This window comes from Talpa europaea (genome assembly GCF_964194135.1).
Source record: "Talpa europaea genome assembly, chromosome: 1".
Lineage (NCBI taxonomy): Eukaryota > Metazoa > Chordata > Mammalia > Eulipotyphla > Talpidae > Talpa > Talpa europaea.
In genome coordinates, this window is record NC_140073.1 from 105,210,890 (window position 1) to 105,237,555 (window position 26,666).

General features: G+C 37.3%; 1 protein-coding gene across 1 annotated transcript in view; it reads right to left on the reverse strand.

Moving 5' to 3' along the window:
* The window catches only part of TTC21B (tetratricopeptide repeat domain 21B), a gene marked incomplete at both ends in the record, with an annotated part of 62,693 nt that extends 43,563 nt beyond the window's left edge, over positions 1-19,130 (reverse strand). Inside the window, 10 exons of the mRNA XM_084229831.1 lie at positions 36-133; positions 502-694; positions 2,598-2,696; positions 4,126-4,210; positions 6,534-6,691; positions 10,207-10,329; positions 12,949-13,115; positions 15,312-15,422; positions 15,514-15,643; positions 19,110-19,130. Of these exons, the coding sequence (XP_084085957.1) occupies positions 36-133; positions 502-694; positions 2,598-2,696; positions 4,126-4,210; positions 6,534-6,691; positions 10,207-10,329; positions 12,949-13,115; positions 15,312-15,422; positions 15,514-15,643; positions 19,110-19,130 (1,185 nt within the window). The remainder of the gene's footprint in view (positions 1-35; positions 134-501; positions 695-2,597; positions 2,697-4,125; positions 4,211-6,533; positions 6,692-10,206; positions 10,330-12,948; positions 13,116-15,311; positions 15,423-15,513; positions 15,644-19,109) is intronic.
* Positions 19,131-26,666: the final 7,536 nt, after the last annotated feature.

Genomic DNA, 26,666 nt, shown 5'->3' on the forward strand with positions numbered 1-26,666 from the left:
CTAGGATCTAAATCTGATAAAATAAAATACCATACCGCAGATTTTCCAAGAGACTGCTGAATTTCACTAAGAAATTCAAGCTGCTGATCTGCATCCTGTAATTGCCCGTCTATTAATTGACAGCGGATAAATCCTAAAACCAAACAAGACAATTAGCCAAATTTACATAACTGCAGGTGCCATTTCTCCCAAAATGCATCGGTTTTAGATTAAAAAAAAAAAAAGAAGAGAAAGAAAAGAGCAAAAGAAAATAAAGTGGAGAAATTTGGACCTATATCAAATCATCTACTAAAGAATTCTTAACATATATGAACTAACTCTTAAGTCTATTTCATCAAGATATTATTTATTTTTAAAGATTTTTTTTCCTATTGCTGATAATGGAGAACAGTTTAATTTTAGAAAACCAGAAAACACACTTTCTTATTCTTCAATGGTGGTATTAAAAGCAATTTTTACTGGCATCCTTATGAGAAACATTTATAGACATAGTTGTCATACCAACTAGTGCAGGGACACTAGTTTCATCAAGTGTCATGGCAGTCTTAAACCACTTCAATGCCTCTTTCACTTTTCCTTGTAAAATCATTTGGTGTCCAAGTTCTGTAGCAAATTCTGATTGCTGAGGATTTAAATTAAAAGCTCTTTCTAGTAATGTTTGAATTTTTTGAAGAATGAGTTGACTACGTCCACACTAAAAAGAAAAAAAAAATGTTATTCTAGAACCTTTCTACTCAGATGAAAAGGTATTTTTTCTTTCTCTATGAAAAAAAGTGAAATGACTTAATAACCAAAGAAAAATACTGTTATTTATTATTGAGACAATGTTGCAAGAAAGTTTCCTAAACTATCAGACTTAAATATCCTAATGAGTAATGCTTTTTAAAAATAGCTATCTTGGGGCCTCCCTGGTGGTGCTGGCTGCTGCCAGCAGCCTCTGCAGCCCTGGTTTGATCCCCGGCCATGACAGAGGGTCCCACATGGCGCACAGACCTCTCCTGCCGTGCCCCTCAGCAGTGTGTTTCGTCCATCTGTCTGTTCTGCTCCCTGCTCTGGCTCTGGTGAATTCTCTCTCATCCTCCCACACTTTTCACTGTATTCAGTGCTTGTATACATAAATAAATAAATAAATAAATAAATAAATAAATAAATCTTTAAAAAAAAATAGCTATCTTGAAAAGTCCACTTACTATAATGATGTTGCTGCACAAGCATATTTTTAGAACTATTTTTTCAAACAGTCTCATCACTGAAACAGTAGACTATGTAAAAAATATACACATTGTATTTGCTTAAAAAACTATTTGAAAAAAGTTTTAAACTGAATAATAGGTGACATACATATTGAATTAAACACTAAGACAGGGATCTGCTTTCCCCTAAGGGCAGGTGTACCACCAGTGAGAATATTAGAAAAGATCATGCCTTAGAATCTTCTTGAAAAAAACTCCAAAAATATTTCAAGAAATTTGTCAAGGCTGTTAAAATAAGTATATTTTTTGAAGACAAAAACTTTTAAGAATAAAACACTAGAGGCCTCCCCGGTGGCGCAGCGGTTGAGCGCTGGGTTGCGAAGCTGCCCGCAGCCTCTGCAGCTCCGGTTCGATCCCCAGCTGTGCCCCGGCCACTGGAGGAGGGTCCCACATGGCGCGCAGACCTCTCCTGCCACCCGCTGCTCCCCTCAGCAGTGTACTTCGTCCATCTGCCTGCTCTGCTCTGTTCCCTGCTCTGGCTCTGGTGAATTCTCTCACCCTCCCACGCTTCTGACTGTATCCAGTGCTTGTATAAATAAATAAATAAATAAATAAAAATTAAAAAAAAAGAATAAAACACTAAACTGCATGAATTTTTGTAAGTTGATCAACACAATGTGTCTGCCCATAGGTAGATAAAATACCATCCTTAACTCAAACTTTTGTAATGGCAAGTTTTTTCCCTCAATTTCACACAATATTTGTTTTAAACAAGAAGATTCATTTTATTCATTATTACATATAAGTTAATTATTCATTAACAAATATAAGTTAGTAGCTTTCATTTTTCTTTCAATTTTATATTTATTATTTTGCTTATGTGTACATTTTCTTTATTTTTTTCTTATTCTAATAAATGTTTAATCCTCTCATTCTAAGTATTGATTATGAGATTCTACTTATTATTCTATTTTATTAGGGATTACCTTCTTTCTATTGGATGCTTGTAATAAAAACATCTTTCCTATTATAAAAAATGAGATGTTATTTCACCCACCAAAATATTCTCTTATCCAATTTAAAACCTATTTTTTAAAAAGAAGCAAATACAAAAATAATCCTGGTCATAAATCCTAAGTACTGGTTAAAATAAACCACTTCCTATTTGTTTTATAGGAAGGAACTTTCCTGTCCTCATAGGTTCAACTAGTGCCACTTAATTCATGAAGCTTATAGTCAGAAACCACATCTCCTTTGAACTGCCTTCGTTAGCAATGTATCACATGTTTACATATAAATGTTTTTACTCTAGGCCATATGATCTTTGGTACCTCAACTTTTATGACTTATTTTATATTCCCAGCTACAGATAACAGAGCTCTGATACATTGGAGGCATTCTTACAGTTCTGCTGAAGGCTATTGTCATAGTAAAATAAAGTTGAGCATTCTGTGGTTCCATGATGTCCAAAGCATTTCCTAAGTTTTCTAGCGTGGTAGAAGCCTAAAACGAAAGTATGTAATATAATTTTAAAATAAACTAAGGCAACAAGAACATAAATCATAACAGATACTAATAAACATTATTATTATTTTAAGAGATCTTTGTTTTTACAAATACCCCCTTCCAATTATTTATGTTGTAAGATGTATAAGGAGGTCTTTTAAAAAAGCTCAATTAATTACATAAAGAATTGAGTTTTAGAGTGTATTTCTTTAATATATGTTATTGAATGAAAAGTTTGGGGTGGGAAAAGAAAACCATAATATTCAATTAACTCTACACAGGCCAAGTTCCCTCTCCAATAATTAGTTCATGACACATGTGAGCTGCGAATGTGGCTCACATATGCACAAATATTAGTATTATTTGAAGATGTAAGTAATTTCAATGCCTGGAAAATTTACTCAAAAGTTGCTTCTTCTAAGATTCTTTTACTATTTCTGAAGTATTTATTAGGCATTGTCACAATTACCAATTTAACCAAAATAAACACAATCTAAATCTATGATTTTTTGTATTATTTACTTCAGACTGAATTTTGGCATTCCATAATCCAGTACATAGTCAATGTGTTCACTACCAGAGAAACATGTACCTTATTACAAGGTCCAGCGTGATTTTATCATAACCCTGTTTAACTTATGCAAATGCAATTAAAATGTATATTATTCATATATATTATTACATGGGAAATGATTTTATTTATTTCATTTTGGGGTAACGTTGGCTTATTGTTGTTTGTATTTTGGCAGTATAAGACCCCCCCACTTTGTGTGATGTGACTGTGGTGTTCCCAGCACTGAAGTACCCATAGTCCACCTCCATTGTGCTTCCTCTCAACTTGGTGTTCACCCCTCTCTCCCTATCCACTCTGAATGTCTCAAATCTATAGTCAACTTTCAAGTACTAGTTTTGAGTTTGGCTTTATCGGACTCTTTTTCTGCTTTCTGTATATTCCACATATTAGTCACACTATCTGTCACCTTTCTCCTTCTAACTTATTTCACTTAGCATAATCCCTTCCAGTATCATCCATAAATGGCGCCAATTTATCTCTTTTAGTGGCTGTATAGATTCCATCGTGTATATATACCACATCTTGATACATTCATCTGTTTTGGGGTACTTAGGATGCTTCCATAGCTTGGCTATTGTAAGTAGCACTGCAATGAATATGGGAATGCAAGTTTCTGCATGGGAAATTTATATTGTAAATCATAATGTAAGGAATTTTCATGGGTAATTTTAACTAGATGACATTTTTGTTTAACTTGTTGATGTTAGACGCTCATCTCTTTACTAAGGGATATTTCTAGGAATCAACTAAATATTACCATATATTCTAAAAGAGTTTCTCAAGGCTCTACTGTGTGCTTACAACTAAGTACATGTTTAATACTAGAAACATAAATAGCATAGTCCAACTTACCTTCTCCAGATCCCCCTCCCGACACAAATAATAAAGAGCCAGCATTCTTAGAGCTTCCACATTTTGATTATCTTGAAGCAGTAACCTGCAGAAAAATATTTCACTTAATGTTAAAATAAACTTACATATTTTCTTTTAGTTGAGAGCCTGAAAAGTTGATTTGCCAATCTATTTCACTGTCATTTTCATTAGTGAACGTTCTTTATGAAGCTTATCAACTTCATTACTTAAATTAAAAAGAAACTATAGATTAATTCCTAACATATTTAAAAAGGATATGTAGAGATTGTACCAGTTTCATGAAATTCTGTACCAATCCTGAGTAAAATATTAGCTAACTATACCCAACAATCTATTAAAAGAATAATTAACCTTAAACCAGACAGATTTATTACAAAAATTCCAGGAATGTAAAGACAGGTTGAGAATTAAAAATCTACTAATGTAATTCAAAACATTAAAATAGACACTTACGTCATAAAAACAAATTAGAAAATACTGTGGAAAAATATAAACAGTAAGAAATTTGCAAAAAACTATAAAAATTCCTATCAAGCTTTACTCAAGAGTATTTAGAAAAGGAACTGATGGAATGGGATAACAAACTAAGTTTCTTATCAGGGATGATATGCTAAACGGAAATATTAGTCCATTTTTTTGACCCTTTCTGAATATGTGCCTTCTGCCATATAATTGAGCAGTTATCCCTACAAATGTTGGTGTGTACTTAACTGCTCATTGACTATGGACTCAGATGTTTTTCATGCATTGGCTGGTGAAATGTGGACAGGAGTAGCAGAGTGCCATTCATAGGCATCACATGTTTCTATATGTCCTCTTACATCTCTGCCATGAACATGAAATGAGATTACTCTGGTAGCTGCTGCTCTTTAGCTTAGCCCCAGGGAACAACACTTATTTACTGAGTTGCATTCTTTTTTTTAAACTGTATTACTTCAAATTTTTTCTTTATTGAGGTAACATCGGGTTACAACACTATATATGAAGTAAGTATGTAAGTTCACAATGCTTCAGATGCACATTACCACACCACACCTACTACCAAAGCACCCACAATTGCTGAGGTGCATCTTTACTGGGGCAATGAGGTGCCATACCACCCAGCTCATATAAGTTTACAGCAGAGTCCCAGATAAGCCTGGTCCAGATCAGCCAATCCTAGATGACCCAAATGAGCATGAGAAATAGTGCTTATTATTATATGCCTCATAATATTCATTTTTGGTTTAAAAAATTGTCCCTAAGCAATCTATAGATTTAATCCTAAGTCTATAGATAGGGTTGACTGCAACTCAAATCTATACATTGGATTGAATGCAACTCAACCTAAAACAGGATGAAACACTGGTTTCTCTAACTTAAAAAAATAACAGAGCACAAAAAAGAAGGGGGAGAAGAAGAAAGAGAGAGAGAAGGAAGGAGGGAGAGCAACTCTCCACTGACTTCACATTTCATAAGAAAAACTAAAGAAAGAAATCCTTTTTCAGAAGGAAAAAAATCTTTACAAAAAAAACAAAACTTTTGAGTTGGCACCTTTGCTCCCTTTCATCTTTCCATATTGACTTCATTACCTACTTTTGTAATCCTTTCTACTACTCTAACAAATAACATATTCTACTTGCTTTTCCTCCTCTTTGCATGGTGTGCTCCCTTTGTTCAAATGCCATGTTCTGGGCCTCCCTCGTGGCACAGGTGGTAGAGCGCAGCGCTATGAAGCTGTCCGCAGCCTCTGCAGTGCCAGTTTGATACCTGCCAGCTGCGGAGATACCCACATGGCACAACAGACCTCTCCGTCTCGCCCACTGCTCCCCTCAGCAGTGTGTTTCAGTCAGTCTGCCTGTTCTGTTCCCCACTCTGTCTCTGGTGAATTCTCTCACCCTCCCGCACATCTGACCTGTAACCCTGTTCTTATATAAATAAATAAATCTTTAAAAATAGATATTAAAAAAAATACAAAAAACAAATGCCATGTTCTTAGTGAGGTCTTCCCTGACCATGCATAAGATAGAATCCCTCCTCCCCACTTCCTACTGCATTTTGCTGTTTTATTTTTTCTCCAAAGGACGTGCAACTTTCTAAAATATTACGTAACTTATTTGCTGTAATTACTATATGGTTCCCTTCATTAGAATATAAGCTTCATGAGGGCAGGGATATTTGTCTGTTTGCATGAAAGTGTCTTAAAATCAGTCCTCAATTATTTATGTAAATCAGTACATTCCACTTTTATGAACAGTGCAATGTTATGTTTTTCCTCAATTCTATCCCACTTGGAAAAATCAAATTTAAAAAATCTTATGGTAAACAACAGCAGCATAGATTTCTTTTTTTTTGGAAAATTATACCCATATACAAAGATACTTGCATCATGTATATTTTTACTTAACCTCTGTGCTGTCTCAACTGTCTGGTCCCAATCCTGCAAGGCTAGCTGTAATTTCATTTTCTTTACAAAGGCAGGAAGGAAACTTGGAAAGTTCGTGATTATCTGGTTCACAGTCTCCAGAGCACCTGAGTAATTCTGGCGCATCTCAAGGCATTGTGCCTAATAGGAGAGAACAAAGGGCCATCAGATGGAGGTAGGTCTACTAAGGCTCTTACCACAGGTATCCCCACACAGGTAGGATACTAGTTTTTAAAGTTTTCTATATTTTTGCTTTCTTACTTTTCTTGTAAGCCACAGTTATCACCTTTATAGTGAGAAAAAAACATTTCTAACATATTACATACCTAACTTGCTATGTAATTTCTTATCAATGCAAAGTTTTAAAATATCACAAAACAATAGAAATATTTTATATAAATGACATTTTGTTTTAAAATGCCCTTTAAATAACTGAGAAATATGATTACTAGGATAAATACATCTTAATGTTTTTAAAAATGCCATAAAATAAAGAATGCTTCTTATTTAGAACAGAAGATATCTTTTAAGATTAAAATATTTTTAGGATATTTGTTAAGTACCATCTAAAATTAAGAGACTTAAACATTATTAAAATGGCCATCCTACCAAAAGCAATATACCGATTCAATGCTATTCCAATAAAAATTTCAATGTTATTCTTTAAAGAAATAGAACAATTATTGATAAAATTCATATGGAATCACCAAAAACCCCGAATAGCCAAAGCTCTCCTGAAAAAAAAAGAAGGGAATGGAGGCATCACACTCCCAGATTTCAGGCTATACTACAAAGCCATAATCATCAAAAATGCATGGTATTGGAACAAGAACAGACACACAGACCAATGGAATCGAATAGAAAATCCAGAAATAAACCCACAGATTTATGGTCAACTAATATTTGACAAAGGAGCAAAGACTATGCATTGGAGCAAAGAAAGTTTGTTCAATAAATGGTGCTGGGAAAACTGGGTCGCTACATGCAAAAGAATGAAGCTTTACTACCTCACACCATACACAAAAACCAACTCAAAATGGATTAAAGAACTAGACATAAAACCTGAAACCATAAAATACATAGAAGGAAATATAGGCGAAACACTATGGGATATGCACATCAAAGACATCTTTACAGACACATCACCCAAAGCAGTGATAGTGAAGGCAAAGATAAACAGCTGGGACTACATCAAATTAAAGAGCTTCTGCACAGCAAAAGAGACAATAACAAAAACAAAGAGAAACCCCACCAACTGGGAGAACATTTTTGCACACAACACTAATGATAAAGGACTGATGACAAAAATCTGCAAAGAGCTGATGAGACTCAACAACAACAAAGAAAATAATCCAGTCAAAAAAATGGGCAGAAGAGCTAAAAAGAAACTTCTCTGAAGAGGAAATGCAAATGGCCAACAGGCATATAAAAAAATGTTCAACATCACTTGTAATCAGGGAAATGCAAATCAAAACTACCATGAGATACCATCTTACACCAGTGAGAATGGCACATATTAAAAAAACTAGCAACAACAAATGTTGGCGAGGGTGTGGAGAAAAAGGAACTCTTCTGCACTGTTGGTGGGAGTGCAAACTGGTCCAACCACTATGGAGAGCTGTGTGGAGATTTCTGGACCTACTGAACATAGAGCTTCCATATGATCCAGCAATTCCACTCCTAGGTATTTACCCAAAGGACACAGAAACATCAATTCCAAAGAACACCTGCACCCCTATGTTTATAGCAGCACTATTTACAATAGCTAAGCTTTGGAAACAGCCCAAATGCCCAAAAATAGATGACTGGATCAAGAAGATGTGGTACATATATACCATGGAATATTACTCAGCATTCAAAAAAGATAAACACATGCAATTTGCAGCAACATGGATGGAGCTGGAAGGGATCATGCTCAGCGAAATAAGCCAGAAAGAAAAAGAAAAATACCGGATGGTCTCACTCATAGCAGGAATCTAGAAAACTTAAACAAGGGACCAGGAAAATGAACAACTATAAGAAAGTGAAAATCAAAATCAACAAAAAACTATGAACCAGAGACACTTTTGGGGGGGGGCGGGATGGGAGGGATTGGGGTCAAAATGGGGGGTTGCAATTGTATGGGGAATATAAAAATAAAATCTATTATTTAAAAATAAATAAATAAATAAAATTAAGAGACTTTATACCTTCAAAAAATTTACACCTAGACAAAACTTAAAATAAGCTAAAAACAGCTCCCTTTACCTCAGTATTTCACCTAAGGAAATAATTACCATACAGAAACATACAGATTATATTTATGGAAGTATTATTTGCAAGAGAAAATGAAAAAACCCAAAATGTCCACAGATAATTAAATTATAACATATCTGTTTAATAAAATTTTAGGCAATCATATAAAGTGATTATGTAAATGTGTAAATCTGTATTAACTAACATGAAGAAATGTCACATATAATAGTTCAAGTGGTTGGTTATCTCCAGTAATGATATTTATTTTATATTCAGATGCTATGACAGTCAGAAAAATTATTTACAAAGTTCATCTAATACTTCTATAGTTAGAAAATAAGTAAAATTATAAATACATATTTACTTTAAAAACAGATAATGATACACATTTATCACCTATCATATTTTTTAAAATTTACTTCTATACCTTTAGGAATAAGTTTAGTTCTGATATGGCTCAGTTAAAAATGAGCATTCAATCTCAATCAATCTATAATATTACTATAATATATTGTTTTTGCTGAAGCAAAATTTAAAAACATATTCTGGAGTCCAGAAGGCATCAATGGGTTTAACAAAAGGGTCCATGTCAAACATTTTCAACTATCAATGATTTCTGACTCTTTCAGATGCTCACCCCTCACAATGTAAGTCACAGCATGTTTCTTCTCTTGTCATCAGCTGCCTAACCATCTGATTCAAAACTAAAGCCAAAGGCTTTACAGACTGTATCCTACCTCTTCTCATGCCCCCACACCCGCCTTATTTCCCTGTCATGTTCACTTCATTCAGCTCTGGTTGTCTGGCATTACGGCAAAGCCTTGCATGCCTTACAGGACTGAACTTATTATAACCTATATTTGTAATATTTTCTTGTATGTGCCCTAAAGGCTTCACACTCATCTCCTGTAAGTCTTTGTTTAAATGCTACTTTCTCTGATTACATCATTTAAAATTGCAAGTTCAGACCCTACATCTACATGCTCTACATCTCCCCATTTCCTTGATTTATTTATTTCTCCATCACACTGGTCACCTTCTAATACATCACATACTTAATTATTTTGTTGTGTTTCCACCAACAGAATAAAAGCAGGAAGTTTTATTTTACTCAAGGTACCCCAGAATGTACTGTGATGTCTTACACATATTAGACACTAAAAAATTTGCTGAGTAAATAAGTATAAACCGTCATCATCTATAATTAAAACCAATCTAGGTTTTGGGAATTTGGTATGGAATACATTTCCCTAGTTTACTGATCACTGGGCCATGCAAATGCAAATCTTTCCTATGGTTTAGAGTTTAAAAGAAAAATAATGTGAAAATTAATCTTTTTTTAGCTACTTCATTTTGTTAGGTTTCGGGTATATTGTGAACATACTTTAAAACATAATTTATTTAGCCTAACTCCAACTCACCTTACCCAGCAGAGCAAAAATATCATTTCCATCCTGTAATCCCTCTTCAAAATATCTTAGTGCCTTTTTAGGATACGGCTCTTTTCCTCTTGTAATATCAAGCCACGCTCTTAAAACCTGTCCCTGTAAAATAAATAATTCTAATCATATTTTCATTTCTTTGGGAAGGAAATAAATACCAATAAAAGAGGTAAACCTAAAGTCATTTTTTAAAAATAAGTAGTTTATCAAATAATTTTATGAACAATAAAACTTTGTGCAATAGCATTACTTTTGAACCACTGCCAGCCTAGAATCTTGGGACTATATTATGAATTCCAGCCTTTACTATTACTAGTACCTCAATATAAATGCTAAGAAGCTGGTCAAATATTCCATTAATACTAAATAACCAGTATTCTACCTGATGGCTTTGCTAGTAAATTAAACATGAAAAAAAAAAGATAAATAAAAATCTGTTACTTCTTTCTTTAGCAAAAAGACCAAATGAACTAAGATGAAATAAATAAAAATGTCTTGCTTCACATAAATTAAAAATAAGATAATTTGGGCCTCCCCGGTGGCACAGCAGCTGAGCGCTGGGCTGCGAAGCTGCCCACAGGCTCTGCAGCACCAATTTGATCCCCGGCTGCCAGTGAGGGTCCCACATGGCGTGCAGACCTCTCCTGCCGTGCCCGCTGCTCCCCTCAGCAGTGTATTTCGTCAGTCTGCCTGTTCTGTTCCCCACTCTGGCTCTGGTGAATTCTCTCACCCTCCTGCGCTTCTGACTGTACCAAGTGCTTGCATAAATAAATAAATAAAAATCTTTAAAAAAAAAAAAATAAGAATTTGGCAACTATCTCCTTAATCTCTATGACAAGTCCAGTAAGTTTCAAATGAGATGATAAAAAAAATCTCAAAAATAAAAACTGAAGAGGTCATGGATGTTTACTTTCAGAAATGTTAGTGGGCTAATGTAGTTAGGTGTTATATGAGTGAAAAGATAGATACAGGTAGGTTATTTTTCTTTCTAATATCAAATTAAAAGATGTGAAATCTGCTCTTCTGCTAGCAAATATCCTGGTTAACTCATAAACTTGCATTTTTCTAAGACTATTTACTTCCTTATATTTCACTTGAAAAGACAGATAATAATACTAAAACAATTCTTCTCACTTTAACAAAGTCCTTATTTGAATCAATTACTATTTCTTGTGTAGATGATTTCCAACCTATATTTCTATACCAATGTCATTTCTAAACTTTTCTTTTTTCCAAAATTTCATCTACTATATCCATTTCACTGCTCCACCAGACATGAAATGTACCATGTCTTAAGCCAAATAATATCACCTCCCTTCAAGATTATCATCCCAGTGTATTCTGTTCATGTTAAGTGACCTATGAATTTTCCAGGTTTACAACCTCAAAGAGATACCCTCAATATCTAACACCTCACTTTTCCCCACTATTTATAATCAGGCGACAAGTCTGTGGGTATTTAAAAATTCTCAAACTCATACTCATTGTACACTATTTTAGCATAGGCCTTCAAAATCTTCTACTAGAAAGTACTACCTTTTATTTTTCTTTTTTAAAGATTTATTTTAGTTATACAATAGCTGGGTACAGGCCACAAGTGTGGGTGGGTGCCAGGATTCACCAGAGATAGAGCAGGGAACAGAACAGACAGATAGACTGAAGTACACTGCTGGGGGAACAGCAGGTGAGATAGGAGAGGTCTGCCTTGCCATGTGGGTTGCTCCCTGGCTGACCTGGAATCGAACCCGTGCTACAGAGACTGCGGACAGCTTCACAGCGCTGCACTCAACCTGCTGCGCCACTGGGGAGGCCCAAGTACTACCTTTTTTGGTGCGTACTGTTTTCTCCTCAGGTCAGGTCCTCTTGTAAAGCATTGGTAAATTAATCTGAATTTGCACTCTAATAATCACTGTCATTATTGAAAACCTTCAATGATCTCTCAATGCCAATTGAATGAGATATAAATACCTGTACCTATAAGTCAAGATCCTACAAGTTATATTTGATCCTACAAGTTGTGTGTGCTCCCACACAACTTCCAAGCTTTTCTTCCACCTTCTTCTCACATATGTGCCCTGTGTTCCTGTCAAGTGTGAGTTCTCATTATACCCAGAAGCAACATGTCTCCTTTTTTTCCCTTATTTCCCTCTATTATCTCCCATGCTGAAGACTCTACTTTCCTTTGTTGAAACAGTATCTTTCTGGTTTTCACTCAAATGCAATTTCCTTCACTAACACTAAGATGTGATCTCTCCTTAAGTACTTACTATAGTATAAAGCATAAACCAAGCAAACAATAAATTACTATTTTCCTGAGAAGTTTTTTGTCACACCTCTTTCATACAATTTGTAAATTTTCTCACAATAGTAGCCGGGTCTGTGTTCCTATTAGGTGATCCATTCGTGAAAGCAATTTATCTTATCTTTATGCTATTAACAGCACAAAATAATGGTGCCTTGTATCTACAGCAGTTCAGACAGGAGTGTAGGAGGGAAAGATGGGAGGGAAGAATCTTTTCAAGATATAATAAACAGCATGAAAACAAACAACCTTAGAGAACCACAATTTTACATAATAATAAAATACTAACTTAAAGCTGCTATTTATAAAGCGAGAATAGAGTGGGCAACAACAAAGAATTAAACAGCAGATCCTTCTGAGTACATGAACAACATTAGCTTCCTTTAATGTTACTATTTCAAAGTAAGAAAATCAGTTACCTCTTTGCTACCATTTGATATTTTTATCATTCTGTCAGTATATTCTCTCGCCTTATCGTGGCGACCAAGGTGCCACAGAAATAAGCCTGCATGGTACAAAACATTTGGTCCTGCTCCTTTACGTTGTTCCTTCACCTTGGCATCTGATTCCAGAATAGCTTCTCTATCTAGGAAAGAAAAAAAGGGCATTAAATGAAAATTAAAGTAAAGATCAAGTGTTTCCAACAGGTTAGATGATTAACAGGGCAGATAATTTAGTTCTTTCTATAGCAGCATTGTCTCATAGAAATAAAATAAAAGTCACACATGTAATTTAAAATTGCTCAGTACCACATCAAAGAGGTAATAAGAATTTATTTTTAATAAAGTATTTAACCTAATACATTCAACTTATCACTTAAACACATAATTGACAAAAAGTTATTAATGAAATATTTTGGTTTTTTCTTCTTACTAAATCTTCATTATCTGGTATATACTTTATATCTCAATTTAGATCATAAATTTCTCTAGAAATATTTAATTTGTACTCAAACTTCATAAATCTTATAGTTGAAAGGCAAATCCACACACTTGTTCCAAATACAACTTTTCTAATAATTGGATCAAATATTGGTTTTAAGTTTAAAATCAAATTAAAAATCTGGTATCCCAATCAAAACCAGACACATTTCAAGTACTCAACAACCACATGCTTTAGTCACCATACTGCATATGCTGCATACTGCACTTCTATAATTCATATCATTTCCAAGATATAAATGCTATGTATGCAAATATATTTTTTAAAGATTTATTTATTTATACATATAAGAACTAGAGTGTAGGCCAGAGGTGTGGGGGGGCAGGAGTGGTGGTGAGAGGATTCGCCAGACAGAATGGGGAGCAGAACAGGAGGATTGAGTGAAATACACTGCTGAGGGGAGCAGCAGGCGAGACTAGAGAGGTATGCTGTGCCATGTGAGTCAGCTCCCTGGCTGGGGATTGAACTCATGTTATAGTGGCTGGCAGTAGCTTGATTGCACTTAATCCCTGTACCACCAAGGAGGCCCAAAATATTTTTAATAATAATAATGATTCTGAAATTATACAATGTTAGATGCATATTCTGGAGCAGTATTCATATTTCCCAACTCCTTAATCAAACTCTAAATAAACATCCAGGCTACTGTCACAGGTCAGTGAAAAGATAGTATAACTGTTGTTACTTACATAGTTTAATACTGACTACTCCCTTAAATAGATGGCATGTTACTAATAACTCTAATCACTTCTGTTAAGTCTACCGTGAGTATGTGTTTAGGTCACTAACATCAATTAAATCTAAATCCTGGACCCAATTAGAATCAGTATCAGCTAAGTAATAAGGAAAAGCAATGTCAAAGTTAAGGATTGTGACTCTAATAGACCATCTTCCTAGAAATGGATGCTAATAACTCTTCTAACTCTAATGATACAAATTTAAATGTAAATGTGGAATTACCAAGATACAAATTTATGAATTGAGGAAATAAAATTATTTCTGGAAGGCTACATTTCACTTGGCAATAAGATTCCAGCTGCCCTGTCCCCAATACCCACTTGAACACCTTCAGAAGTTTTCAAAAAAAAGTTATAACAGGGGCCTCTCTAGTGGTGCAAGGGGTTAAGTCTCAGCACAGTGAAGCTATCGGCAGCCGCTGCAGCACGAGTTTGATCCCCAGCCAAGGAGTTAACCCACATGGCACAGCAGACCTCTCCTGTCTCTCCCACTGCTCCCCTCAGCAATGTATTTCTGTCAATCCGCCTGTTCTGTTTCTCACTTGGTCTCTGATGAATCCTCTCACCTCCCTGCACCGCCTATAGTACAGTTCTTGTATGCATAAATAAATAAATCTTTAAAAAAAAAGTCATAACACAAACAGAACTCATCAGTGGAGGAGCAGGCATTATACTAAATATCTTCCAATAGATCAGATCCTTGGGGAATAAACACTTAAAAGTAAACACTTTAAGAAGCTTAAAATACAGAGGAGGTAAGCTGCATATAGCTCTATATTTATATTTTCACACAACAAGTTGTAAAGTTGGCCACTGCAAACAATTTATGTATATTCCTGTGTTGTGGCTGTCCTTAAACAATCCCTGTGTTGTAAAGAAACTTCTGCCATAGGATATAAAGAATATGAAGTAATATAAGACATACTTCTCATGCCTCATGTATTTATAATGTTGTCAGGAAGATAGAGCAAATATGACATAATTAGCATCATAGAAAAAATATAATGCAGTATGATCAGATTGAATGCATGGTAGTTTAAAAAAAAAAACCAAAATGAATTAAGTAGGAAAACTGTCCTAAGCATTGTATTTAAATACTGTACCTGGGTTAGGACTCATTCTGTGGGTGTATATCAGTGCAATTAGAGAACAAAGTGATACATCTTGTTTATTTTTAAGAGCTTCAAATTCTCGAAGAGCTTCTTGAGTTTTACCTGAAAATCAAGATTATAATGTGAAAAATTACTCTTACTGCAAAAGAAGAATTTAAAGCTTTACATAACACATTTAATAATGAGCACATACCTTCCATTAATGTACCATAGGCATGATAAAACCTGAAGACAGGGTCATTGCCATACCTCTTCTTTCCTTCACTGGCAACAAGTAACACATGATGGAAATATCTTTCTTGACAGTAATAATTAATCAAAGCCTAAAAAGACACAAAACTAAATGTTAAAACGATTCAAGTGTTCTGCTGTACTCTCAGGAGCAGTTATTATACCAAAATCTCGAATAATCGAAAACTAATAACTACTTTCTTCCAAGTGTCTTAGAACATTGTTGAAGGTTTTAATACTAAGCATTCAGAATACAAACACAAAATTACTGAGATAACTCAATGTTTTCTAGTAATTGAAATCTTTTTTCTAATTGTCAATAATACTAAAATCAGCTACTTTCACCTATTTTCTTTGCCCACATTTTCTTAAATAGGAAAACAAAAAGTAAGAATTTAAAAAAAAAGCTGAGGCTTCCAATCCCAGGCTTTCAGTTTCTTTTTAAGGAAATCCTGCTTCTATTTTGTTTGTACGGCCCTTAAAGTAATGAGCAATTAAACTCAGCAATTTATTGTCAAATATTATCTTGTTTTCTAAGTTCTACAATAAAAAAACTGTCAGTAAGAACAGATTACCTAAAAAAAATTTAATGGAAAACTTTTAAAAAACTATATTTATATTTATATTTATAATGGAGAAAAAGATCACGAGATACTAAATTCTGAGGTGGTGGGTAAATAATTTACCCAGAATCACATCAAAGGCTTAATTGCTAACTGAATTAAAGAAGGAAGCACATTCACCGTCACTGTGAGACACCTAAATCACCTCCATAAGCCAATTTGGGCCATCATGCACCTTCCTACTGTGACTACAGCAGGTTCAGCAGGAGTGAGGACTCCATGAAGCACTGACTGACAGGACTAAAACAAAAGCATGCTTAGACAGCTCCTTTTGCAGGTCTATTGTATCAGGAGAGGTATGGTTCATGTGCTGCTCTAGTACCAACCATTAGGCAAATATTCTCTAAGTTTCATTCTGCTTCCGTCTTTGTGTCTAATGCACCCTGGTCTTCTTCTTTGCCATCTTTCTCGAAAGTGTGATTCATACTCCATCTCCAACACCCCAAAATACATTGAGATAAACTGCAATTTTCTCACAAATGACCTCTCAGTTTGCCACAATTAAGGACTCTTTTAATATTGTCATGCTTGACTTCTGTCCAGCACTCAGCATCTGAAACTCTTCTGAAAGGCAGTGACATGGTATCATAAAAAGTACATGGATTTAAAGGCAAAAAAGACAGGTTTAAAATTTCTGGTCCGTCTTACAGCCCCTCAGTTTGCCCATTTATAAAACGTTATTAGTCATTTATAGGTGATTTTAAGGATTAATTAAGATAGATTGCAAAACTCAAATTCTGGACAAATAGAGTTCCAGTGAAACCTATTTTTTTATGAAATAAAAAAAATCATGTGTCCAGCCAAGACCTCTTGTCCACCATCCAGATTCACCTTCCATTTGTGCTGCGACCCAAGCCAGAAATTGAGTTACGGAATCTTCCTTTCTCTTTTGCCCAGTCCCCCTTAGTCTAATAGATCATTAGGGTTACTTGTTTCTTCCCACTCTCCAGACCTATTTACTACTGCCCTGGTTCCAGTTAGATTGTTCAATCCAATAAACATTAACTGACTAGAGCCTGGTACTGGGTAGATGGGAAAATGAAGGTCAAAAAGACATAGGTCCTGTCCCACAATAATAGCTCAGGTTTCCAAATGAGGCTAGACTCAAAAGACTAACTGAAATACAATGTAGTAGGGCAAGAAAAGAGCTTACAAATTGCTTTAGGAACACAGATAAATGAGGTCGGAATGTGGGAGAATGGAAGAATAAAATTAAGGAACAGATTCTTGGGGACTTCAGGACTGACTCTAGATTTACAAACTTCTCACTCCCCCTCCACACACATACACATTCTTCATATTCATCTTTCATGACTCTTGAAGAAGACATAAAAATCAGCCAGGCAGAGACACTTCAACAACACAGAGGTAAGAAACCAACAATGAAACAGGAATGAAAAGACTAAAAGTCATTCTATTAGAGCAGGGATTGGCAGACTGTGGTCTATGGGTTATATCTGGCCTGCTGCCTGTTTTCATATGACCATTCAATGGTTGAAGGAAAACAAAGAAAATTTTTTCATAACATGTGAAAATTGCATGAAATTTAAATTTCTGTGTCCATAAAGTTTTATTGCAACTAAGCCATGCTCATTTAAGTATTGTCTATGGCCGCTTTCAGGCAATGACAGTTGAATGTGACAGAGACTCTGCAGCCCACAAAGCTAAAACATGTACTACCTGGCTCTTTACAGAGAAAGTTTACCATTCCCTGTTCTAGATTCTTCAGACAGTGGCCACTGGATGACAGGTGAGAGAGGAAGTCAGAGCTAAGAAGGGCCTCCTCCTATTAAGAATTCAGAGTTGACCCTTCAGTCTAAGAGAGGAAGAATCATATAAGAGTTTTCAGCATGGGAGTGTTTTTATTAGTTTATTTGGGTGGCAGGGTGAAGGACAAATTTAAGAGGATGAAAACAAGTTTAGCGGATGAGTGAAAGTTTCACAGAAAGACAACATAAACTCTGACAAAAAAACAAGACACCCCTGTTGATGCCAATTTGTCCTCCATTCACTTATCTAACACAGCACATGTTTTATTTAGTTGCTTACTGTCCAACTCCTCCTTCCCAAATGCAAACTGCAAGACTAGAAAGGTTTTCTTAGTTTTATTACTGCAGAGCTTACCCTCCGCAGGGTTTAGAAAAACATGGAGCAGTAGGAAGCACTCAACAAAAAGTAGTTTCCTTAATTAAGGTTTCCCCCAGCATTTGCTGAAAATGTGTGAAGGCAGGGGCTGTCAGTTCTGCTCAGCACTATCTCCAGCTTCAAGTGGGCACACAGAGAGACCTCCATCCATATTTTTGAATGAGTGAATCAGTGAATAAACGAATAGAAAGATCGTCTCCTAATAAACTTTTATTTTCAAGTCTCCTATCTTTACCTTTAGATCATTTCTTATGTGAGCCGTCATTAAATATTTGCTAAATGGATGAATCAGAGAGAAACAGAGGCCATCACCCTAAAATAAAGACTCCTCCACTTTCAAGTCCATGACTTGAAGAGTTTCCATACATCCTTCCCATGCCCCTCATACTTTCCAACGAAGGAGACGAACTCCTCACTTGCTTTAAGTCCTTAGAAATCGCACCTAGAACGGTGCAGTGCGCATCTTACACTACCCAAGCTTTTGCAGCAAACAGGATATAAAAGCAAAACCAACAAGACAGGATGGACAAGCACACTAACGGCAATTGGCAATTTGGAAAACAGCGCTGGGGAGGGGCTGCCCGGGGTCTCAAGCCTCCACCGCAGGGCCCACGAAGGTGACCAGCTGATGCAGGCGACAGGCCCGTGGGGCCAGGCTGGGACTCGGCGCCCCGGGGCGGCGAGGCAGGCAGGGTAGTAACGGCCTCGCGAAGTCGGCCCGCGCTCTCTCCACGCCCCCCGGCCGCTCGCCACCCTCCAAAGAAACCCAGATCCCGGCTCCACCGCTCACCTTCAGCCCCTGCGAGTCCATGGCGCCCTCGAGGTTGGGGCGCGGGCCCCCAGGGCGTGCGCCCACCGCCGCCAGAAGAAGACCTGGGCGTCCAGGGGCCGCGGCGGAGGCCCAAGCCCCGCTCGCGGCTCGGAGGCGGTGGGAGGGGCGGGGGCGGGGGGCGGGTCCGTGCCGCCATTGGCTGCCTGCGAGAGGGGGCGGGCCCTCGCGGCAGGGCTTGCGGGGGGAGGAGCTAGCTGGGGGGTGCCGGAGGGACGAGGGAGGAGGGAGGAGGGAGGAGGGAGGAGGGAGGAGGGAGGAGGATGGGGGGCGGGGAATGGGAAGGGGATGCAATGGCTGGGGAGAGCGAATGGGGAATGACCTTAAGAGGACGGTGGGTGAACGGCCCGAGGTGAGGAATTAAGGAAAAAAGGCAATGGGGGAAGAAGAAGAAAAAAAGCGCAAGTGTTTTTTTCTTCACTGATTACAAAGACAGACACCATTTTCTGCACGTTTGTGTAGAGGCAGGTTCCCGCAATGCGGATATTTGAAGGTCTGACCCGCGCTGGGAAAAACCTGAAACTTTCACGTGTAGTAGTTGATTATGGCCACAAGGTGGCGCAGAAAATGACATGTTCCTAATAGAAATGGGGTAAGCTGCTTGGGCCATCCTTGCAAGCATTGTTGCTGCAATCCAGGGTTTGTAATTAGAAGGCACATTATATTAAGGTTTTTTTACCAGCCCTGCTAATGAGAGGAACACATCAGGCAAACAAAATATTTTTGAAATGATAGTGCAGATTTTATTTTATTATTATTTTTTAAAGATTTTTTTATTTATGCATACAAGAGCTGGGGTACAGGTCAGAAGTGTGGCGGGGTGAGAGGATTCGCCAGAGACAGAGTGGGGAACAGAACAGGCAGATTGACTGAAATACACTGCTGAGGGGAGTAGCGGGCAGCAGGTGAGTCAGGAGAGGTCTGCTGCACCATGTGGGTCGCTCCCTGGCCTGCAGAGGATGGAACTTGTGCTGCAGAGGCTGCCCACAGCTTCATAGGTTGCGTCTTAACCCCTTGTGCCACCAGGGAAGCCTCTCTTAATTTAGTTAATGTGATTCAAAGTTGCCTTTGCATTTACATTTTATCACATATTCAAGAAGTTAAAAGAAAATGCTTAGAAAAAGGTAGTTCCAGTGAAGACAAAAGAAAGTAGACCAAAAAATAAAACATATATCATAATTCTGGGCATTGGAAAGAACTTTAGGTATTATTGTCCAGCCTCCTTTATTTCTCATTTCCTGAGAGGTAAACTAACCAAGATTCCATATTTTTACTGATTAGCTGAAGAGAGAATTGGTGAGATGAAGCATCTGCTTTGACATAGGTGGACAGAAGGACTGCTGCTGCCCGCCAGGCAGAGATTGTCATCTTCTCTTTGGGAGGGGCTCACTCTTTTGTGGAGTGCTTTGTTTTGCAGTTGATTTTGGATAACTGTTTGAAAGGGACTGGAGATTCTACAGTGGCCCTCAATCTCCATATCTTTCCCTATGGTCTGCACCCTAAGACACTAACAGCAGTTTGACACTTTGCTTGGGTCTGTGCCTTGGCGCCTAAGGATATTTAGCCCCTGTAGTTGGGTTAAAGGCTATGTTAATCACTTCTACCCCAACCTCCAGCTCTTGGCATTGTGTGAGCCAGGTTTCTGATGTCGTGGTGCCTCCTTTCCAGTTTTTCTATTCTTATCCTCCATCAACACCAAGGAAAAAAGGAAGCAATGTAAGTTCTAATAATGTTTTATTTTATCACTCATTCATTCATTCGTTCTTTCACCTATGTGCCTATGGGAGAGAACAAAATTCTGTCCTTACCCTCCTAGCATTAAGTCTGGTAATATGGATAGACATTGAACATTTAACTATCCATAAAAGGAAATGAATAAATTATAAGTAGAAACAGCTTTAAAGCTGTTTTAGATAATGTAATTAACGAAGAGACTGTTCTCTGCAAAGATTTTAGGGATTAATGTATCAAGAATAAAGTGAAATTTACATTTGCTATATAGTCCTTTCACTAAATTTTTAGTGAGTAGGTTCTGAAGTTCATCTTCCATTGCTTGTTTTCTCTTCCACATGCAATTTTTAAATAGTGTACATTTTGATCCATTTAACAAATAAGACTGAGCAAATCCACAAAGTGCTAATCAATGTTAAGGTTGTGTAGATTCAGCAGCAAACAAACTCCTTGCCTTCATGGAACTTACATTCTAGTTGACATTGATTTTAATGTAATTCCACTCAGTGCTTTGTAATGCATGAACAAATTCTAATTATTTCTAAGCCCTGTGTTTTGAAGATTTGTTGTATTTATTAAGGTTCTCACAATTCCTACAATGGACTTTTTTTTAGACCCTTGTATACTTTGGTTTTTCTTTTAAAATACCTGGGCCTGTCATATATCTGATGCTAAGAACTTATGATAACATGAAATTTACTTCTTGATCACCTGAAAGTTTTTCTGTTTAAATACCGGACAGAGACTTAACAGGAGAGTTATTTTTCTTGGCTATGTCTTGACATTTCATCTAAGCAAAAGCGAAAGAGAGAAGACAGAAAAATATATTTCAAAAGTCTGTTATATTGAAATAGAAATAATGAATTATTTAAATGTTTATAACTATGATATATAGAACATTTTGACAAGGTGCCATCTGCCTTTCCTTCCACTCCTTTAAATAATATTTTTTTTTTCTGGTTGACAGAATAAGAACAAATAGTGATGACTGTCACTAATAATGATAACATCTGCGTAAGGTATTATTAAGATAAACAGTACATTACTTCAGCTCTTACTTATGCAGGTCCAAATTCACATCTAAATATTTTAACCAATATCAACTTCACATTTCAGATCTTCCCAGACATTGTTATTTCTGGGTATGTAATAGCCAGAAACCAGAAATCCTTTCTAATTTTCATCTTAAGGTAGAACAAAATAAGGACTTAGCTTTCTAATTGTCTGATTCTTGGTAACTTTGTTTATGCAGTGTTTCCACGTAGCCACGAGCACTCCTTAGAGGCAATCCATGCTAATGTAAAATGTTGTGTTTGCGAAAATAAAGCAACTTCATGCCCAGTAGACTTGAGGTGATGCAGAGAGTGTGGTCTTCTTTGGGTATGTAGAATGTAATTTTTTCTCACTGATCTGCCTTTTCAGTCAACCGCTCCCTTCCCAGCATCCATTTCAGCATCTGTGTTAGTAGCCACTATATAGAGCCTCTATTTCACCAAATTGCCCCTTTCCTGTTTGGGGTTCCAACGTGCTTGCTTAAACACTTTTTATTCTGCCTTCTCTCGTTGACTTCTTTGTAAGAAATCAAGCCAGAAGTTTGTCAGAGTATCACAGTGATGTCCTTGGTATTTGCGCCACCCTTTAGTGCTCTGAATTGTCTCCCTCACAGGAAGAGAACCTTTCTCATTCAGATGCTGCATTTCTGTTTCCCCAGACAGTAGTCATGGTTTTTTTTCCCCACACATTCCACTCCTGGTTTCTAACGGACTGAATCCTCCTCATCAGTCCTACCACTTGTCTGAATTGACTGAATTAAAACAGTTGGAACTCACATCGTGGGGTCCCTGCTCATTACCCCATTTACAGCTGGCTTATGTGTGGCAGTCTATGTTTTATTCCCAGTGTTTAATTTTGAGAATTTTCAAACATACAGAAAAGTTGAAGCGTATAATTAACCTGCTTAAACTCATCACCAGAGAATGTTTTGGAGATGCTATTTTTTTATTGCCCTTCATATTTTCACTTCACCTTGTTTCATATAGACAACTAGGCCATTAGAATTTTTGTGCAAGGCAGAAGCTAAAGCCTTTAGAACTGAACTGCCTAAAATGGAGCTGCTAGTCACATGAGCCAGCGTCTCTGAGGCAAGAGAGGGAGGCATAGTCACCAGAAACAGACACAGGAACATAAAGCAGTAAGGTCCTGTAATCATCTGGAATCAGCCCCCTGATCTGTGGTCTATGGTGTTGCGCCCAGTTGCGGGCAAAATTTCAGACAGGGGGTTGCATGTTGTGTCCACAGAGCTGTGTCTAGGATATAGACCTCAGAGGTCCAGTTTTATTTGGACAATTGGGATGTCATCACAAGCTATGATGGACTGGAGAATCAAGAAACTTCTCCGTTTTCTGAACACCATGTAAGTTTCTTGGATTCTGGTTGATTCTAGGCAAAGAAGGATGTTGTCATACTGACTGAGAATTAATTTCCTGGCAATCCAGTGAGAGTGAGTCTCAGCTTTGATTTTATTAGATGTGAAAGAAGAAATAATAGAAATTTAATAAAATAACAGCATACCGCTATTTATTTGTATAAATAAATGACAAAATAGAAAAATAAATAATAGAAATTTCTTATACATGTGAATTTGGGGACTGAATTTCAAACCTACTAAAATATTAAAAATTATCCTCAATAATTATTTTAAATACAGTGTATGAGTACACACACATGCACACACACTTAATTTTTTAAATAGTATATGTATTTTTGGCCACTGGGGGCATTGTTGTCTCATGCATAAAACAAAGATTGCTTTAGAGCAATGGTTCTTAAACTTGAGCATACAATAGAATCACTTAAAGGGGGCTTCCCTGGTGGCACAAGGGGTTAAGACGCTACCTATGAAGCTATCCAAGGCCACTGCAGCACACATTCGATTCCTGGCCAGGGAGCTACCCACATGGCACAGCAGACCTCCCCTGACTCACCCACTGCTCCCCTCAGCAGTGTGTTTCAGTTGATCTGCCTGTTCTGTTCCCCACTCTGTCTCTGGTGAATCCTCTCATACCCCCACACCTCTGGCCTGTATCCCGGTTCTTGTATACGTAAATATATAAATCTTCTTTAAAAAAATCACTTAAAGGGCTTGGTAAAACACAGATTGCTGGGTTTCCACTTGCTTGGTAAAACACATATTTCTGGGTTTTCACTTACATAGGATTTAGTTCAGTTTAGCTCAATCTGAATTTTTAACACATTCCCAAGTAAGAAGAAGCCACTGATCTGGGGGCCATGCTTTGAAAATCATGTCTGCCCACCTGTGACTATGCAGATGCTTCCTTTTGCCAACTCTCTCCTGCAGGGCAGCAGCTTCCTGCCTGCCCATTACCTGTACCATACCGGGACTTCTCTTCACTGACCTCCCTCAGTAGAGGCGGCTCTCCTCAATGCCGCCTGCCTGCAACCATGGAGGCCTCTCTCAGCAAACCTGTCCCTTTTGGGGCAGCTCTTCTTGCCTGCTTGTGTCTATACAAGTGTCTTTTGCCATCCTATCCCTTTTCTAATAAACCTGCTCTTTAGTTATGAAAAAGAAAATCATTGCTTTCATAAAAATGTTAAAATATATTATGACTATTTTTGACTAAACTTGCTTCATTATCAAAGTGTAATGGATACTCCCAGCAACCTGAATTCTGTGCTCATTGCTGCCTTAGTCTAGCAAAATAAAGTGATTGTGTTAGAGGGGAAGGATGTTCTGAGCTAATTCCACACAGGCTTTGTGGACTCCACCCCCACCCCAGACCAAAGCTATCAAGACATCGGGAAAGACAAATCCCATCACCACCAAAGGGAACGTTGCTGGGACCTGAGGGTGGAGATAAGCAGCTGGGTTTGGTATAAAACCAGACACGTGAGTCTTGGGGGCTCTGTTGGCTTCTCGGCTCTTGGCTCACTGCCAGCTCTCAGAGTGCCATTTGGGATTCCATGTTGTTGGAACAGGTAGGACACATTTAACACTTTATTTCCCTCTTTTCTCCCTGAGTTGTACATTTCCTCATTTCCCCTTCCCTTGTAAACAGACCTTTTATTAAACCTTTTGGGTGCACCTGCAGTTGAGTATTAATAGTTCTCTTTAAAGCGCGCTGGTGAGGACCCACAGTCAGGCAACCAATTTTATATCGGGGTTGCCCTGTAACAATTGCACCATTTGGAGATGTCAGGATTTAGTGAAGAGCTCTTTAGGAAGTCTTAGTTTCTTTGTAATTGAAATTCATAGCGATATATAATACAGTGGGAGGGGGACAGTCACAATGACTTCTGAGACTAAATTAGTGTAGGGCCAGACAGAAATTTATCCCCAAACTATGGATATCAAGATTTGCACCCAAACATAACAGTTCCTGAAATCCAATAATTCATTGCGAAATTACAATTCAGACATCAAGGAGAATAGACTTGTCAGTGTAATTCAGAGTTAGGTACTATTTCAGAGTGGCAATAGAGTCCGGGATGCAAGCATCCTGGTGAAATGGAATCTCCCACAGCAGAAAGGAAGGCACTTCCACAGAGTCCTAAGATCTGAGTGACCTTCGGCAATGTCTATGACATTTACTCAGCCACACAGTTATTACATCAGGCTCAGTGTGTAATAACTATTCCTTCTCATGGGAAATGGTTTTTATATTAAAAGTCTAGGAAACTAATGTGAAGTTTACTTAATATAATGTTAATTGCTGTAATTTATTGTTTTATGCCACCAGAAATTGGCTTTCTCTCAGAAAAATAATGTTTTGAAACTGGAGTGGATGTTGAAAATTCATGTGTTCCAAACCTTTCACTTTGTAAAGGAAAATTCAATGTTCAGGAAATTTAAATAATGAGTTGAAAGTGTTATAGCTTTTATCAGGTCTCTGGAAGAGTGATTCAGCAATGTAGCATGGAAAGTTGGAAAGATTAAATAAGTGTTTTTATTTTATTTATTTCTTTTTTAAGATTTATTTATGCATACAAGAGCTGGGGTACAGCCCAGAGATGCAGGTAGATGACAAGATTCACCAGAGACAAAGTGGGGTACAGAACAGGCAGACTGACTGAAATACACTGCTGAGGGGAGCAGCGGGCGAGACTGGAGAGGTCTGCTTCGCCATGTGGGTCTCTCTTTGGCCGGCCTGGGATCGAACTCGTGCTGCTTCATAGTGCGGTGCTTAACCCCTTGTGCCACCAGGGAGGCCCTAAATAAGTGTTTGTAATTCAATGTTACATGTAGTAATAACTCATAAAAAAATATACACCAAGTTTTAGGAATGTTTGTCTTTGGGCTTCTTTTCTGCTATGAAATTTTGTAGTACTGATTTTGTTTCAGTAATCATGTTTTGATATTATAATAAAAAATAATAGGGAGGACCTCCTTGGTGACGCAAGGGCTTAAGCACCGCACTATGAAGCAATCTGCATCTTCTGCAGCATGAGTTTGATCCCCGCTGGCCAGGGAGAAACCCACATGGCGAAGCAGACCTCTCCTGTCTCGCCTGCTGCTCCCCTCAGCAGTGTATTTCAGTCAGTCTGCCTGTTCTGTACCCCACTCTGTCTCTGGTGAATCCTCTCATCCTGCCCCCGCCACATCTCTGGCCTGTACCCCAGCTCTTGTATGCATAAATAAATAAATCTTAAAAAATATATAGAAATAAATATTTATAGAAATATTTATAGAAATAAATATGTTTATTTCTATTTTAGAAATAAATGTGGCAATCTTTTTTCATATTTTAAAATAAAAACTGTATTGTGGAA